This window comes from Accipiter gentilis, chromosome 10 (genome assembly GCF_929443795.1).
Source record: "Accipiter gentilis chromosome 10, bAccGen1.1, whole genome shotgun sequence".
In the NCBI taxonomy this organism is placed as follows: domain Eukaryota; kingdom Metazoa; phylum Chordata; class Aves; order Accipitriformes; family Accipitridae; genus Astur; species Astur gentilis.
In genome coordinates, this window is record NC_064889.1 from 3,817,651 (window position 1) to 3,835,106 (window position 17,456).

At 50.9% G+C, this 17,456-nt stretch overlaps 3 protein-coding genes across 10 annotated transcripts in view; all 3 read right to left on the reverse strand.

Annotated features, from left to right (window-relative positions):
• Positions 1-4,479, reverse strand: part of SEMA7A (semaphorin 7A (John Milton Hagen blood group)) — a 34,379-nt gene extending 29,900 nt beyond the window's left edge. For 2 of the 4 annotated variants that reach the window (XM_049811422.1, XM_049811421.1), the window contains exon 1: positions 1,945-2,041. Coding sequence is in view for 2 of the 4 variants with exons in the window: in XM_049811423.1 (XP_049667380.1) it covers positions 1,945-2,029 (85 nt within the window). In the remaining 2 variants the exon portion in view is untranslated. Of the gene's footprint in view, positions 1-1,944; positions 2,055-3,064; positions 3,159-4,415 lie in introns of those variants that run through there. The other 2 variants (XM_049811423.1, XM_049811424.1) reach the window with 2 other exon arrangements.
• Positions 4,480-6,587: 2,108 nt separating this feature from the next.
• Positions 6,588-14,765, reverse strand: UBL7 (ubiquitin like 7). Of its 5 annotated transcripts, none has more exons than XM_049811431.1 (11): positions 14,051-14,697; positions 13,401-13,520; positions 12,604-12,686; positions 12,401-12,485; positions 11,657-11,714; positions 10,989-11,122; positions 10,473-10,522; positions 9,607-9,774; positions 9,246-9,368; positions 8,708-8,871; positions 6,588-6,676 (listed from the first exon to the last, which is right to left on the reverse strand). In XM_049811431.1, the coding sequence occupies exons 1-10, from the start codon at positions 14,232-14,234 to the stop codon at positions 8,734-8,736; spliced, it is 1,143 nt and encodes a 380-aa protein (XP_049667388.1). In that variant the 5' UTR covers positions 14,235-14,697; the 3' UTR covers positions 6,588-6,676; positions 8,708-8,733. The 5 variants fall into 5 exon arrangements, with proteins under 5 accessions (XP_049667388.1, XP_049667384.1, XP_049667385.1 ...); XM_049811427.1 differs by lacking the exon at positions 6,588-6,676 and adding an exon at positions 14,745-14,765 and having other exon boundaries at positions 8,282-8,871; positions 14,051-14,280; XM_049811428.1 differs by lacking the exon at positions 6,588-6,676 and adding an exon at positions 14,741-14,756 and having other exon boundaries at positions 8,282-8,871; positions 14,051-14,280.
• A 414-nt stretch (positions 14,766-15,179) lies between these two features.
• LOC126043292 (actin, cytoplasmic type 5) lies at positions 15,180-16,990 on the reverse strand. The gene has a single exon (XM_049811425.1). It carries the CDS (start codon positions 16,717-16,719, stop codon positions 15,559-15,561), a length of 1,161 nt encoding a protein of 386 aa, XP_049667382.1. The 5' UTR covers positions 16,720-16,990; the 3' UTR covers positions 15,180-15,558.
• Positions 16,991-17,456: the final 466 nt, after the last annotated feature.

Below are 17,456 nucleotides of genomic sequence, written 5' to 3' on the forward strand. Positions count from 1 at the left end.
TGCAGAGGAGACAGACGGCTTCAACGTTTGCAGCCCAGGCAGCCAAACTATTATGAAACCTCCATTTTAGTTGGTATCTTTTCATTAGAGAAGAACAGGTATGTTAGAGTATTATTCACAAGAACATACCAATTACCTTCTGCTAACCCCAGGCCAGGAATGTGACCCGGAGAAACAGCCAGTAGGCGTGATGGATTTGAACACAGACAAATCTTCCATGGAAAAAACCAAAAACCAAAACCAAAAAACATCAACAACACATTGTTATCCCTGCAAGAGCCAGGCAAGATCTTTCCTCTGTTGTGCCATCTCTTCCAGAAACCTGACAAGCCAGGCAATATCTCTCCTCTGTTGTGCCACCTCTTCCAGAAACCTGACAAGCCAGGCAAGATCTTTCCTCTGTTGTGCCATCTCTTCCTGAAACCTCGATCTCTGGCTGTTATCAGCCATAGCTGCTTCATAACAGTACAAAGAGGGTCCTTTCTGAACATGGCACAAAGGGCTGAGGATGTTCACCAGGTCCAGTATGCCACACATGTGCACGTGTTTCCACAGTCCCTCCCTAGACAAGATTGGGAGACTGCGTGTTTTGAAACAGAGCATGGGAAATCCTCTGTTAAACCCTGCCTGTGCAGGGACCCTGCTGTAGGATGGACTGATGTCCCATGAGGCCAGGACACGAGTATAAATGACCACTGTAGAGCTTTGGAAGATCAGAGCTTCTATTTCTTACCCCTTGTATTTCACCTTTGGGAAGTTGACTTATAAGCATAGGGTTTGAGAGGGAAAAAAGTGAAATTCCACTCACTGTTTCTTTTAGCACTGACCACAGGTCTTTCAGTCCTCAGATGACAAAGTGAGGTGGGAAAGAGGCAAAGCAGACCATTTATCAGCAAGCTGCTGCATTCTGCTTTCAACACACAAATCCTCCTGCCCAACTCACATTCCTTGCAGACAGCTACCACATCAAGCATCCCGTCCTAAGGCCACAGCCCTGCAATGGCTGTCAACCCTTCAGCCTCTCCAGGCATGATGTTTTCAGGCAAGCTCATCTCCATTCGGCTGTTTAAGCTGGACTGAGTCTGGGGGGGGTGATCAGTTGGTATCCCTCCCTCTCTCAGTTCTGCCATCATGCTGAAGCACAGCACAGAATCTACTGCCCCAAGAAGTGTCATTAAAGGGGTCAGGAGCCCCCATGTGCTAAACACCACCCCCACGGCTTTAAAAGCAAGTCAAGGAAGGGGTAAAGGAACCGTGTGCCCCAGGACATCTTTTTCTAGTAGATCAACCCCTTTGACTTGTCAAAGGAAACCTGTGGCAGAGCCATCTTGCACTCGACTCCCTGTAAAGCAGCACAAAACCCCTAGCTGGGACCCTCCTTCTTCAGTGCTTTCCCCTCTGCCACTGAGGAAACCCCTGGGGCTCACCCCAGGCAGGACCTCCCAGACCAGAGCTTCACAACACCATTCACTGATCACAGTAGCTTGTGGAGATCCTGCCTGAGGACTAGCCACAAACTCCACTCAACTAGATGACCCCTAACCACACCTCACCCTCTTCATTAAACACCCATTTGGCTGGCAAATGCATTTCACCTGAATTATCATCTCATTAACAAGCAGCACTGTCAATAGTGATTGAGAACTCATTGACAAAGCAGGAAAGGAGGTAAAACAGATGCACATCAGTGACACAGACTGCCAAGCGTACGCACACCCCTCAGACAGGGGTGCCAAAGGCTTTAGGCAGAGTAAATAAAATCCAATGCACAGTCCTACCCAATTAAAAGAAAGTTAAAAAAAAGAACAGAAATAAGTTGCTTTGTTGAGATTGATCTGCCGTACTCCCACCACGACAGCTGCATATTGATATACTAATGCCGCACAGTGCATCAGCAATGTCTTCCTACAAGGGCCCAGCAGGCCAGACTGTGTTTTTGCTTACCTGAAACTCTTGGTGTTTCTTTTCTTGACCACTGTGCTCCTCTACTTCCTGGCAGGGCCTGGATTTCAGAGCAGCATCGCCACATGCTGCAGAGCAGTTACCACGCTCTCCTGTGGGGAAAGGCTATGTTTCAGCAGTGGGCAAAGCAGCCTCCTCAGCAATACTGATTCACACATCTGCCAGCTGCTCTGAACAGCCCTACAAAGGGTCTAGCACCCACAATCCCATAAACAAGCTTATAAGCCCCCTTTATCAGCTCCATTAAACCCACAAAGTCCTCCTCGTAACACACAAGTTAAGGTTCACTCTCTGCAATCTGCTCTCCCATCCCCTGCCATAATATGGGTTAGAATTTAAGTCCACATTTTCCTCTGGGGAATCAAAGCAAGTCACCTGGTCCTCAAGAAGCCACTTAAAATTGCTGCTGGGAAAAATGCCAACAGAGTCTCTTACAAACTGGCCAGGCACATAAGATTAAGTGGAGGCTGCTCAGGAAAGTAAACTATTTTAAAGATATTAAGCTGACCTTGTACTGTTCAAGTACTTCCAGCAGTGATATCTGTCTTGCCAGCAAGGGAGAGACATCTAAGAAGTGGTCTGTCTCTTGCCCCTCCTGCCTATTTTGGCCACTGCTAGCCAACCCTGGGCCAAATGACGCAGAAGGTAAGCATCTGCAGTTCAGCACTGTCCTTGGCTCTAAACTCTGAGCCTGCCTGGTGACATGAAGGCTCGGCACCACAGATGCACTGGTTTCTCTTTCTATCAGACATGGGAAGCCCTCCATCTCTTCCGGCAGGAGAGTGGGAACAGCTCAGGACCTCACCATGTGCTGGACCTGTTTGACTTATTTTTCCCTGTGACCTGCCAAAACTCTTCAGAGGGACACTGGCTTGGGCAGGGAAGAGCTCCTCTTTTTTCCTGCCTGCTATCTGCCCTTCCTTGTGCAGGCTTCATGCCTGTCACCTGCTTCCTGGTTATGTGTCCAGATCACTCCCACACAGCTCATTTGGGAAAGCAATTACAGGAAGCCATAAGCAACCAGGTCACAGAGTTTTGGGAGAGGAGGAAAAGAAGAATAAAAAAAATGAGGTGGAGGAAGAATAAAGGGACATGAACTCACTTGACCAGACACCAGTTGGCAGGATCCATCAGATGATTAAATTATGTATAACTGAGGATCCTTTGGGATCAAAGCATTTAATGCCAGGGAGCTAGACCTCAAAAAGGAATCCTGCAGAGACAGGATGGTCAGCAGTCCTTCCCTTCCCTGGAACAGGCTGTATGCAAACAAACCAATTAACAGAAAGGTAAACAGTTTGGAGTCTGCTCTGCTGGATGTCGGGGCAGCATGCTGGGGGATTACAGAGCTCTCCTGTCATTAGCAACCCTTTCTGCTTTAGCAAGATTAAGTGACTACTTAACTACTGTTAACTACTAACACCCCATATGTAGCTCTAAAAGTCCCTAAACCTCAGATGACTGGATGCTGGAAAATCTACTGGAGATGGATCTTCCTCTACTCACCCTGTTCTTACGTTTTTCTGCAGCATCTGTCATTGGCCATTGCAGAAGCCAGGGGATGCTGGCTCTGATCCTATATAAGCTGTTTCATGCTTTTATCACCCCTGGAGTGGAACTCCACAGCTCTCCAGCTTCTCCCTCAAACTCAACACCTAAACTAACGCAGCCCGCTGAACAAGTGGACCATGTTCTTAAATCAGCAAGGTATTTATTTCAGTGGTAGGGAAAAAAAAGTCTCAGAGTGATTTTCGGACAACCATTCTGTGTGCTGGCAGCCTGGAACACCCAGAAGTCAGCTAGAAAGACTGTGTGGTCAGAAATGCTCCCCAAAATCCCTGGTCTCACCTTCAGACCATTGCGGGGGTTGGGGTTTTTTCAAAGTTTCCAGGCTCAGTTCAAGAGGACTACAGTCAGGAAGCTTCATGTTCAAAGCCAGTGGCTCAGCCATTGTCTTGACTTCAAAAGATATATCAGAGGATGTTTATCTTCTTCCCTCTGACCTCTCCTTTTGCTTACCATACTCAAACTCAAGCATCCTTGTAAGGCAGAACTAGAACTACATGCACTACTATAAATCAAAGGATTATTCATAAACATTGTGATTTATGAATATGAGAATACAATAAACATAGAACAAAATACTAGGAAATAGAAAAATCTTCATGGTGTGACATCTTCAGTACACTTCTGCTTTCACCAAGTTAAATAGTCAGTTGCCTTAAATCCGCACTGTTTTATTGTGCTGTTCTCCAGTTAGCATCACATGGACTCTTTGCTGTGCAACGCACAGTTCCTTAAAAGGATGCTTTGATGACTAAAGTCACAGAGCTCCCCTATCGCTACTTCTAAAGAAAAGTGTTGGTTCATGCTAGGAAAGAGACTAAGTCCCACAGGACACAGGCTGCTAGAAAGCTGCACGGTATCACCTGCCCTGATCTGTGGGCTCTCACCTTATTCCTGATCAGTTGTCCCAGCATCAGTAAAACTCTTTCCTCCTTCCTCAAAAGTTTGCCTAAGAAAGAGGAAGACCAAGATTTAATTATTGCCACGGAAAGCCCACCAGGTCCCACTGCCCCCTCTTCCCTTTGTCCCGGCACTAGCCTGGCCCCCTCGGTGAGAACACTCAGCTCACTGAACCAGCACAAATCTAACTTAAGAAGAAAAACGAAAAATGATTATGTGTTTCCTGACAATTTGGCATTCCCCGCAAGGACAAAGCTGAAAGCAGCCAGGAAAGCACCGAGTCCTTTGCAAAGAAAGCAAGCCAATGGGCAAGGGCTCTGCCAGACAAGTTCCCTGCTGCTGTTCACAATGTGGATGTATCCTGCCAGGCTGCCAAAGCTTACTCCTGCCCAAGCAAATCCTGAGGGAGACACTCAGCTGCTGCATCCTGGAGCACTGGAGAAAGTCACCTTCACCAATATCCTGAATTAATGTGCCAGAGATGAGCTGGGGGCCAAGGTACATAGCCCCACAGTGTGCTGGGGAGAAGAGAACGATGCTCCCCCAGCTCAGTACAGATGTCTGATGGCAAGGGCACTGCGACGGTTAGTCCTCTGGCTCCTGCACATTTGTTTGTGGATGGAGCTGGGCAAAACAGCAACACTGGCTTAAGGTGCTCTGCTGCCTTGCCCAGATGGGGAATTGGTTCCTGTGCCAGGGTTCTGCAAGCAGAGGACACTCAGAGCCTCTGGCTGGCTGGGGAAGCAAGGAAGAAACATTAATTCTGAAATACTGGAAACCTGTGGGAGAATGAGGGGAAATCTCTCCAACACTAGTCATTTGAAGTCAGAAATCAAGGCTGATGAGCTTGAAACGTTGGCAGTTTATGTTCTGATCCAACAAACCACCCAAGCATGCCCAGACCAGAGAGACCGTGTCTGCACATAAACAATTAATACCTCAAACACCATCTGCTCCTGGGATAGATCTTGCTGGTTGTATTCACTTCACACATGGGAAGGCTCCAGCATCATTGTGAAAGCAGAGGAAGACGGAGGTGGGCAGTCACACAGGCTGAGGTACTGCAAAAGCCATCAGGGACGTGAAGCCTGGGAGATTCTGCTCTGTCTCCATTTCACCCTTTTGCTGGAAAATTACCTCCCTCAACACCACTCTGCTTCTCATGAAGACAGTCATCTCAGGACTGTCTTAGGCAGAAAGAGACAAGGCAGAAATGGTGAAAAAGCCATCAAGGTGGCCAAAGTAGAAAAGCAGAGCCCATATGGTGAAAAGCCTAGACCCCAGCCAAACTGCCAACCCCTGCAGGTGTCCATGATGCACCAGCATTGACAGTCAAGCACCAGAACAAATAACAAGACTACCAAAACCACAGGAGTACAAACAACTGCTACCATTACTACTGAAAACACCTGCTGCGGGCAGGATACAGATAAGCCAAAACCCAACAACCAAAGCTGGTGCAAGCAGAGGTGAAGGTTGTCAGGGCAGTGGCACCAAGGGTGGACCACAAGGAACAGGCAGGCAGGAGGCAGCGCATCACAATTTGCTCCCAAAGAGCAGAATCTGTTGTGTTCAGCCACTGGCAAGTTAGTGCCCGGACTTAGCTGCTTTCTCAGCAAGCAATGGACACCAGCACCTCCCAGAGTCATCCCAGCTTTGTTCCAATACCTCTCTCACGATATAGGCTCCTCCAATGACTGTAGAAGTCAGGACAACTACCTCAGACAAGAGACCTCATGCTACGTCCCCATAAGCCACATTTAGGCTGCTAACCCCAGGCAAAGGGCCTCTCCACACAAGCATGTGCCTCCTGCAGCCTCCCCCTGGCTGGTATCTCCCCCTTGGCAGAGGCTGTGCTGGCTGAGCTATCTCTGCAAAGAGGTGGCTGCCAGCATCGCTTTCATCTCAAGGCAGAAGGCACTCGGGCATTACAGCAGGTGGGAAGGCAGTGCTCACCTGGCTGCTGCAGAGCCAGTTCTGAGGATCTCTGAACTTCCACTCTCCTACAAGAGCTCCTGCATCAAAGTTTCCCTTTCTCCTCCTCCTCCATCACCAGCCCTGCAGGTGCCAGGCAGAGGCTCTCTTCCCATCCTTGCGTCTCTAAATTTGCCTGGTTGCTGAGCACGTCTATTCTAGGCAGCCAAAGGCAGGCGAGATGAGGGAAGTGAAGCGCATGCATCAGTCGCGTCGTGAACAACATCGGTGCCAAGTTCTTCTCTGCTATAGCCAGTTCAGACGGAGAATGTATCTGATGTGGTGCTCCAAGCCAAGTAACGCAATTTGTGAAAAAAATCAGAAAAAAGTTCTTTCCATACAAAGCATCCAGGCAATTCTCAGTTATATTGGGACACAGGGAGAAGCAGAAAGAGCCATTATAACTGAAAAAAACTACTTAGTACAAAACGTGGGTCAAACTGATCAAATCATAAGAGCAAGGTCAGGACAGAAAAGAAATACCACTTTGGGACACCAATAACCCCAAGCTGGCCTAAGTTGAGAATTGACATGGTACAGAAAAGCAAACCAGTCGCCCTGGTCCCACAGCAAGTCCTGCTAGCCCTGAGCAGGTCTGAGAAGGCCTGCAAATGCTTTCCAGCTTTGGGCAGCAGCATCTGCGATACAGCTAATCCTCAGTTAGCCTGGGAGGATTGAGGGCTGAGAGCAGGGCTTGTCTCCACAGTGGGGAAGGGAGCGAGGATGTTGTGCATATGCTAGCCACTCCCTCAGCAAAGCAAGGGGCAAAGGCACCAGGGATGGGAACAAGTTAATCAGTTTTCATACATGTAAAATCATAGCCATCATCTGGACTGGGTTTCCAAAGTGGGTAATGAGGGCAGTAACCTGGAAGGGTGTATCTAGTCAGGAAAGCCAGTTATGTCCATCACATCTTATCTCCTATGTATTGAAAAATAAAAACTGTCCCTCCCTCCTGAGAGACTTAATCCTCTAGACAGGATTAAAGTCTATCAGTCAATGGACTACCCTGGAGAGAACAATCCAGCATTTGCTGGGTGATAGCTGAGATTGTATCAGCAAGCAATAGTAGGGCTTGGAGAGGAATTAGAAGGGAGCACAGGCAGCCTGAAGGTACGAAAGCATTTTCTGCTTTTAGCTTCCTAAGTAACGCATGGTGGCATTTCAGGCAGAGCAGCTCCCATTTTCATGCCTTGTTAATCTCAAGGGTACAATCAGACTGAAGCCAAGCCCAGCTCTGATTCTGGCTTCTCTCAGCTCCCACTGACTGTAATTAGAGGCAAATGCCTTTGATTGTGGCTCAGGTCTTAGGCACCTCGAACATGGCACCCAGGATTTCTAGAAGACACTTTGAGAAAACACTGACCAACAGGGTAACCTGTGTCAGAGGCAAGGCATTTCTCCTGCCAAGTCATTTGGCAGCACCTCGCGCTCTTCAGCAATTCCCTCACGCCTTGTGCTTGTCTTTTTTTTTTTTACTGTCACCCTGTGGTGGCCATGTACCTGCATCTGTACCCTTGCTCTTGTCAGTTTGCAGGACTCTACCAGCCTTACCCAGCACAACTGAGAACAAATTGGTTTCTGCTAAGAAAGAGACATGACGCTTCTCTGCAGCACCTTCTTGGAGAACACCTGTAGCACAAATAGTTCTTTTGTATTGGCCTAACTCGAGGCAGGATGGCTATGCAGGTCAGCTACACCCCGAACACTGCTCTCCTAACAGAAAACAGCTTTGCTCTGCAAGAGCAGTGCCCTCTGCTGAAATAACAACAGTCCTACAACAGGCAAAGCATTTTCTCCAGTTTGCTTCATGCAATGAGCACATAACCCAGATCTGGAACATAACCCAGGACAGATCACAGTCCAAACAACAGGCAAGTGAATATAGTCCATTTAATACAGTTAAACACAGAGGGACCACAACAGCAAAACAAGATAGACTGAGGCATGTCAGGTGGGCAGGAATGAAAGAACAGGCAGGAAAACGTGTTGACGGATCTAAGACTGCAGAACCATAGGTGCCACATCTCTCCAACACAGAGCCACCTCTTTCTCCATGCTGGACAAAGTTCTGAGGTCTTGTCTCTGGTGGCCAGAAGGACGAGATTGGAGAGAGGTATCTGGATCTGGAGGAGCTGCCCTCAGCATGGTTAGTGCTCTCAAACAGGAGCGCACTGCCCACCTGCAAGGAAAGGAGCAGCCACCCCAACTGTTCCATGCTGTAAAGAGGAACCCCAGTGCAGAGAAGAGTTTCAGGGCCAAGTCCCAGACCAAGGAATGTCACAGCTGCCTCAGTGTAACTCACCAGTCCAGCCTCTCCTGCCCAAAAACCTAGGGAGCACCACCAGCAAAGATGAGCTCCAGGGCAGCCTGAATGTCCCCTCCAGTGGCCTGCAGGGCTCGGAGACTTAGCTCATCATCGTGTATGCCCATGTCTCGCAGCTGCTGAAGCTGTGGTTGCCACTGGCTCTACAGACAGGAAACAAAGGCAGCTAAGGGTAGGTGCAAGAGTCCAAGCAGAAACAAAACAGCCTTCTCCACAGCCCATTCTTCCACACTGCATTCTCCCACTTCTCTCTAGCTCACAAGTGCAATGCCAAGTGTGCAAACAGATCTGGAAAGCTCAAAGTCTTGCTGCGAACCCCCCAAATCCACCAGCCCACCCTCCCAGTACTTTTGCTTAGGTCTACCACGCCTCCTGCAAGAAGCGCTTCTCCGGTGATGTCCCTTTCAGCTTAATGTGCTGCCACAGGAGGCAACTGGAAGAACCGCCTCCACCCTGCAACACTCAATGCGGTACGGGGCTTTCACAGGCTCCTGAAGGAAAAGGCTGTGACACTGACCTGCAGGCTGGGCTGCCCTGAGGCCTGCAGGGCATGCTGCAAGGCCTGGCTGAAGAGGTCATTGGTGATGGGTGTTCCTGACTGGACACTGGATGACATTGGGGAGGTCCCAGAGGAGTGACCCTAGGAGGAAACAAGTTGTACATGGATCAGGAGAACACTTGTCACAGGAACCAGAGCCAGCACAGAGCAACACCTGCTGCACCCCACCATCACACCTCCTTGAACCTGTATGGAGGAGAATTCAGCCATAAGAAAATAAAGCAGCAAGGGCCCCCAGACCTGAGTGGGGCTTGCACTGGGTCAAACACTGGTTTTACAGCCCAGGAGGATCTCCCTAGCTGCTGCACTGCCATTGTACCTGGGTGCCAGGCGTGGGTGTGTGGGAGCTGCTCTCTGGGGTGCTTGCTAGTGCCAGCGCGGTCGCCAGCTCGCTCTGCGTGATCGGCCGGGGTCCAGCAGCCCCAGCATAGCCAAGGGAAGCTGGGCGGGAACCAGAAGTGCTGCTGGATGGTGTAGATCTTGTGCTCTGCGTGGAGGGAAAAAAACCAAACAAAAACAACAACAAAAAAACCCCCACCTCTGATGCTGGTGTCCATGTCCCAGTAAAATCGGGCTCATGTGCTCATTCCCAGGGATTTCTCTCCTACAATACTTAAAACTCACAAGTGGAGAACTTTTAAAAAATAAACATGACAGAATGGGATGTGCTTTTTTCCACAAACTCAGCTACTACAAAACTGCAGAAGATGTTAATGTACCATCCATCAGCTTAAAGACAAAGCGTTACTAGCCTGTAACAAAACAGTTAGCTGTTGACAGGCACTTTTTCAGCCTAAACATGCAATTTCTCTTACAAAATACTTTGTCCTTTGGAGAGGAAAACCTTCTTACATCACAGAAGAAGGGCAGGAACCAACACTACCATACTTCTCAGCCATGCTTATCTGTGCACAACTATCTCTGCATCAATTTAACTATGAAGGTGTTTACTCTCAGGACAAGTGCAGTTCCAAGTAGTGCTTCTGCATTCTTCTGTTGTGACCCTACCTCAGCACTCAAGAAAATACTAACATGAACAGCACCCAAGCATGCCACAATCAATGTTTGTCTCCACAATACCCCTAGGACCAGAACAGCTCGTGCCACTCATGAGACGAGAAGAGAGAAAACTTAAACCTGTATTGCAAGTCCCAAACTGCCATTCCACCTGACCTGGCCACTTACCTGGTGGAAGTCATCTTCATCATCAGAGAGACCTTCAAACAGAAAACCACCTGCCAACAGAAAAGAGAATCAAGAGATGTAGAAAACGGGGTGCTGGTCGGAATTAGGCACCAGATGAGAATCCCGTGGAGTCCTTGGCCATGCAGCCAGGCTCAGCCCCAGCTGTCCTAACGCACTGGTTAGGACAGAGGCCGCAGCACCAACAAGTTCACATGCAGCAAGTCAGTGGAAGACAGGTCAGGCCCATCATTTGCACAAAACAGAGGCCACAGCACTCTGCTACCAACAGTCATTATACACACTTGGTTGGGAGAGGCCCTGAGGCCAAAGTGCCCCAGATGAGTCTCACACAGTGCAGAATCTCTCAAACCACAGTGCATGTTTCTAGCTCAGGAACCCAAACCTCTTTTCCTTCCAGCCTGGGGATGACTCTGTCAGTACAGCACAAATTTGTCTATAAATCCTGCAGCACATCATTTCTGCAGGTTCCCCGCTCATCTGTGTGGCTGAATGTACCTGGCATGTCCCGGTAGGAGCCAGAGGACATGCCTCGGGAGGATGTCTCTGGGGCTGGAAGAGGGGTGCTGCCAGCCACTGAGTGCAGAACAAGGACAATGGCATTCACAAGCGCAGGGTGAGCTGGGATTAGCCTGGAGAGAAAGAGCAGAAGGATGAATACTGTACACAGGGAAACTAAGACATCAGCAGCTCAATACTGACAAAGAACTTAGGGCATAGCCATCCCCACTGGTTGCACCAACACCACTGCCTTTGGCTGTCCAGAAACACACACCTCCCCACATTGCTCCACGCAGCTGAAGAAGCTGGAGCTCCTTGATCCCATGTTGACCCTCCCACGGTAAACATCTCCCATATGCTCTCAGGGGAGCAACTCAGCTGTGAGCAACCAGATCCAGGTTTGAACCCACTATCTGGAGGCAATGATGGCCCTGTCTCTCACTAAATATCCTTTGGTTTAATCCAATAGTGGAGGTAGATGTGTATCAAAGTATCAGCTCCTGCTTTCCTGCTGCTGAGGAGGAAGTGTCCTATCCTGAGTCTCTGGCCTGGTGTACCTGTACTGGCAGGCAGGAGCAGAATTCTCTCTCCCACACAGAGAGCAGTCTATACAACAGCGCAACAAAGGCATTGCTTAGTCACTGCACCAGCTTATGCGAACTTACGTGTCCAGCATGTTGGGGTCTGCAAACACTGAGAAGAGATCCTTGTCCTGTAGGACTCCTGGGAGGGATCAGGAAACGTGACAAGTAAGAGACAGGATACAAGAAACAGGAGCCACTCAAACAAGAGTCATGGGAAAAACCAGAAGAATAAATTGTTTTTCAGGAACTGAGTCACTAGCAGACACCATAAAAACTCTATTATTGTTCTCTCTGAAGCCTTTTACGTCTTCCTGGAGAGACTCTCGATCACAGCCACACACCCAAGGGATGGGGCTTTCCCAGCAGATCCCACGGGCTGTGCTCCAGCACGGACAGCTCCACCTTAAGGGGCAGGATCAAATCTGGCACCCAGCTCACTCCAGCCCGGCTGTGACCGCATCCCACATTCCACCTGGCTCACAGCAATGTGCCAAAAAGGATAGTAGCATCCCAGGCCAGAACAAGCAAGCTAGATTTAATGAACATTTTTGTAACACTTTGAGGCAGGGTGAAAGCATCCATCCTCACTGCTCTCCTCTGGGCTCCATGTTGCGTAATCATTTCAAAGCCAGCATCCATCCCCAAACATTACCAACGGAGGACAGCTCTGACCCCTGAGCAGGGACCGACTTTTATGCTCCACAAAGGGACTGACAAGGCACTTTCTCTGGAGAAAGGGAACTCTCCCATCCCTGTGTCAGGAATTAAACATGGACTATCTTTATTTGGCTTTCCTCAGATCCTCTGGATCACACCTGGACTCACCCAAAGCAACAGGGTCACTGCTGAGGCCGGGAGTAGCTACAATGATCTGATCCAGCGACTCCTTGTTCCCCAGCATTTTGAACACCTGTCGGAGAAATTAGAGAACAGCAGCATTGCACAACAAGGCTCCACCATGGGAGTCTCTTCACAAAGAGGGCACAGACAAAAGACACCCAGACAGCACAGTATGAAGCCCCACTCACTGCGTCTCTGTAGGCAGGACTGCTGTGCAGGGCAGTGTGAAGGACCCGGAACTCCCGTACTGCTGCCACCTTATCCACAGGCTCTGAGGGAGGAAAAACAACAGAACAAAATGTGGTTCTCCCTCTGTCAGCTATAATAGCCATTCTGCATGCCACTGGGACTTCCATGCTGCAGTAGCTGTAGTGATTCTTCAATGCCCCTGGACTCGGCTAACTCAGAGAAGAAGGGCCCAGACTAATGATTGCGAATGTCTCAGTACAGTTACTCAGCTAACTCAGAGAAGAAGGGCCCAGACTAATGATTGCAAATGTCTCAGTACAGTTACCACAGCATAACAACTGCACTCTCAGCTTCCAGATATAGATGTATCCTCCTACACCTACAAAAGGAGCTGTATTAAAGTAACAACTCTAAACCAACCCATCTTATTCTACAGTCAGACAGACTAGGAACGCACACAAGCCTGCTCATCCCTCAAGCTGAGTAACCAGTCGCTTTGTTCCTGGTTCTCTGGCAACACCCTAAAATTGGTCACAGTCAATTAAGGAAAGGATACTTGCTCTCCACATTACATAGCTCATTCCTTAACTCTTCCATCGGTGAGAAAACATAACACTCATATACTGCTGTTAGAGGTGGAGAGTTCCCACACAAACATATCAATCAATTCCTCCTCCAAACCTCACATGAGCCTCCCAGAAACAAATCACAAGAGAAGCTGTTCCTCAGTCACAAGAGCCCCACACCAAACACATCCTGAGGAGATCCAAGCAGTAACCCCCAGTCTCCACCTCACCTGGCTTCTGATCAGGCTCAGGCCAGGACTTGCGCAGGACGTGAACAGTGGAGCCAGACTGGATACCATAAAAATCAAGTGTCTGGTCATCCCTCAGCTTACGGCCACAGTAGATCAGATCTAGGAGAGAGAAACATCTAAAGATAAACAGCTATGGCACACTCAGAAAGGGCCTGGGGTCTTTAAGTGAGGACTGCCTGGGGGTTATTGCGCAGCTGCTTCACCTGGTCAGCAGCACAGGGACTCCGTAACACAGGGAAATTACGGAGCTGAGATTCAGGGAAGACATTGTGGAGCCGAGACTCACAGAATGTGACTTTGCCACCTCCTTTAGAGGAGCTGGCCTTTCTCTCAGTTCTCATAAGAGATCTCACAAGGACACATTGGTATTAGCAAGTCGAAAGGTTTCTTAACAAGGGCACTGATGCTGCAGGAGCACTGTGATCCCAAGCAAATGCAGAACAAACCATCCAAATCACGAGGTCCCAAGACCACTACGGTGCAGCAGAGTCTCTGGAGTGTGCTTTGAGCTCCCACACCATGCTATCTGGTTGTGCCAAGTCTTCCCACCAGCCCAACACCACTAACAGGAGGAGGAAGAGGGTGGCCCCAAGCGGTAGGACTTTGACACGACCCACGCAGGCACCTACCGATGAGCTCAGGGTCTGGGACAGACTCCTGCAGCTTGCCGGTGATGAGCTGCTTGAGGTACGAGATGCTGCATCCACCGAGCGGGCATTCTCCCAGCTCTGTCTCCGGCAAATGTAAGATGGATTTGGGAGCCAGAGGCTGATCCGCCAGCTTCACCGCGATGTGCCACTCCGGCAGGGACATTTCAGCCTTCTCACTGAACCTAAGCCAACCTAAGACCCGCAAAGCTCTGGAAAGGGAGGAAGACCAGCCAAAGTGAGACTCTCCGTTAACCAGACAAATACCTTATAAATTCACAGGCCTCACACTTGCTGGGACGCACACGGGAAAATTAACAGGAGGCCTGACCAACACACAGCCGTGTTTTTTAGGCTCCTACCTCGGTCTTAAGCCCTGTCTGAAGCTACAGGGAAGGCAGAAACACCCCTGCTAGCTTCAACACTCAGCCGAGGAAGAAGAGAAGCCAAGAGCAAGGCCCAGCCCGGTTCTCCTGGCGGGCACACCCCCCACCGGGCCACCCTCCACCCCCCCAAAAGCCCTGTTTCCCGCCACAGAGACGGTGGAGCAGAGGGGGGCATGTGGGGCAAGACCCCCGTGGCTGTTCAGCGATGGGTCCCAGCAGTGCCAGACACCCAGACCGCCGCCCCCCCCCCCCCCCCCCCCACGACCGCCCCTCAGCTCCGCTCTACCCACATCCCCGGGGCGCGCCGGAAGCGGAAGTGCTGCACCGCTGCGCGCTGCACCCTGGGAAACGGAGTCCCGCCAGAGGGAGGCGGTGCGTTACCGCTGGGCGACTCCGCGATAGAGAATCTGTGCCAAGGCACCAACTTTTTTTCCGACAAGAAGAGCCGTTCGCGTTCTAAAAAAAGCCCAGTTACCATGAAAGTACAAGGCGGCGGCGAGGGCCACATACCGGTCAAGCCTTCCTCCCCGACAGCTCTTAAAATGGGTCTGCACCACGCACGGCAGCTTTAAATGGTGCCCCGAGGCTGTTTGTACAGCATTTACCCCAAATTTTGTTTCCTAAGCTTTAGGCAGGCAGCTAGAAGGCAGGTTTGGGTCCAAAACCCCACATATTGCCCAATAATTCTTTGCAGCCGGGAGATCCAGAGCCCACCCTGAAAGGAAGCAAAATAACCTCTTACAGTTTTTAAGCCTAAGAAGTTTATTTGTTTTCCTACAAAGGAGCCAGCCGTGACAAACCGCAAGGTGACAAGTCTAACTTTTGTGTCATCCTACCCGTGTTACACAGGAAAAAAGTGAACAACCCTTCATCTACCTCCAAACCCCAGAGAGCCATGAAGAAGAAGAGCAGCTAGCCAGCCACAGGAGAACTACAGCCTAACAGGCCCTTAATATGCACGTGTTGCTACTCGGTACCTCGACATAACTAGTTAAGGGATAAAATAAGTAACAGTCGAACAATTCTGGTCCAACGTGGAAGGAGGAGGTTGCCCCAGCACACATCCCAGCGAGGACGGCCCTCAGGTGACTGCCAGCAGTCCCTCTAGAAGCACTTGCGATGGACGATGGAGGGGCCGGACTCATCGTACTCCTGCTTGCTGATCCACATCTGCTGGAAGGTGGAGAGAGATGCCAGGATGGAGCCACCGATCCAGACGGAGTATTTACGCTCCGGCGGGGCGATAATCTTGATCTTCATGGTGCTGGGTGCCAGGGCCGTGATTTCCTTCTGCATCCTGTCAGCGATGCCGGGGTACATGGTGGTACCCCCCGACAGCACGGTGTTGGCATACAGGTCCTTCCGGATGTCCACATCGCACTTCATGATGGAGTTGAAGGTGGTCTCATGGATGCCGCAGGACTCCATGCCCAGGAAGGAGGGCTGGAATATGGCCTCAGGGCATCGGAAACGCTCGTTCCCGATGGTGATCACCTGCCCGTCAGGCAGCTCGTAGCTCTTCTCCAGGGAGGAGGATGAGGCCGCCGTGGCCATCTCCTGCTCAAAGTCCAGCGCAACATAGCAGAGCTTCTCCTTGATGTCCCGCACAATCTCTCTCTCAGCTGTGGTGGTGAAGCTGTAGCCCCGCTCGGTGAGGATCTTCATGAGGTAGTCAGTCAGGTCGCGGCCGGCCAAGTCAAGACGCAGTATAGCGTGGGGCAGCGCGTAGCCTTCATAGATGGGCACAGTGTGGGTGACGCCATCCCCGGAGTCCATGACAATGCCAGTGGTGCGGCCAGAGGCATAGAGGGACAGCACAGCCTGGATGGCTACATACATAGCTGGGGTGTTGAAGGTCTCGAACATGATCTGGGTCATCTTCTCCCTGTTGGCCTTTGGGTTTAGGGGGGCCTCAGTGAGCAGGACGGGGTGCTCCTCTGGGGCAACGCGCAGCTCGTTGTAGAAGGTGTGGTGCCAGATCTTCTCCATATCATCCCAGTTGGTGACAATGCCATGCTCAATGGGGTACTTCAGGGTGAGGATGCCCCTCTTGCTCTGGGCCTCGTCCCCCACATAGCTGTCCTTCTGCCCCATGCCCACCATGACACCCTGATGCCGCGGACGTCCCACAATGGAAGGGAACACAGCGCGGGGGGCATCGTCCCCTGCAAAGCCTGCCTTGCACATGCCAGAGCCATTGTCCACCACAAGGGCAGCGATCTCCTCATCCGCCATGCTGACCAGGCCTGAGGTGAGTAGGAACATGGAGGTGTCAGAGTCCCTCCGCAGAGGGAACACAGCAGGAACAGCAAGGAGCCCTGACACTCACCCCCATGCGCTATGGGCCCCAGAGGATTTAATGCACTAGGGAGACCCAACAGCAGTGCTGAAGGATCTAAGGCAAGAGGGGATATGAAGGAATCCTGAAAGTTTGCCCCCACACAGCCCTCAGGGCCTAAGTGGAGAAGAGGTGCCAGGCAGGCATAATATTTATTTCCCCCAAAACACACGCATATATAGAAGACAGGAAAACAAGCACAGACCCTTCCCACTCCCTCCCCAGGGACCTGAGGTAGACTGATAGGCACCAAGCAGCAGGGACCCCCAACACAGACACCCCCCCCCCCCCCCAAAATACACCTTTACCACAGACCTGAGAAAAACAAAAGCCCTAACACGAAAAAAAACCCTTCCCCTTTCCCTCCCGGGGCCCGAATACACAGTGAAGACCCCCAAAAGGACGGAGAAGAAAAGCCCGGGGGGGGGGGGGGGGGGAGGCTGGCAGCGGCAGCCGCCACCTCAGCCCTCACCTGCGCGCGCGCGCTCCCTCAGCCCTCCTCAGCGACTGCCGGGCCCGCCCTCCCCCCCGCGCGCTCTTTTCTAGCCGGCCCCGCCCACCCCCTGGAACCCGCCTCTCGTTTCGCTATTTAATTGGCTCCCGGTGCAGCTCCCGCCCCCCTTTTCCTCCTCCCCCCTCTCAAGCCGTTTCCGGGTGCGGGGAG

Coding starts and splice junctions, on each gene's coding strand:
- LOC126043292 (XM_049811425.1), bottom strand. CDS start 16,719: ATGTTCCTACTCACCTCAGGCCTGGTCAGCATGGCGGATGAGGAGATC.
- UBL7 (XM_049811431.1), bottom strand. CDS start 14,234: ATGTCCCTGCCGGAGTGGCACATCGCGGTGAAGCTGGCGGATCAGCCT. Junction 12,486..12,603: donor GTCCTGCCTACAGAGACGCA/GTGAGTGGGGCT, acceptor TTTCTCCGACAG/GTGTTCAAAATGCTGGGGAA. Junction 9,775..10,472: donor ATGAAGATGACTTCCACCAG/GTAAGTGGCCAG, acceptor CCCTCCACGCAG/AGCACAAGATCTACACCATC.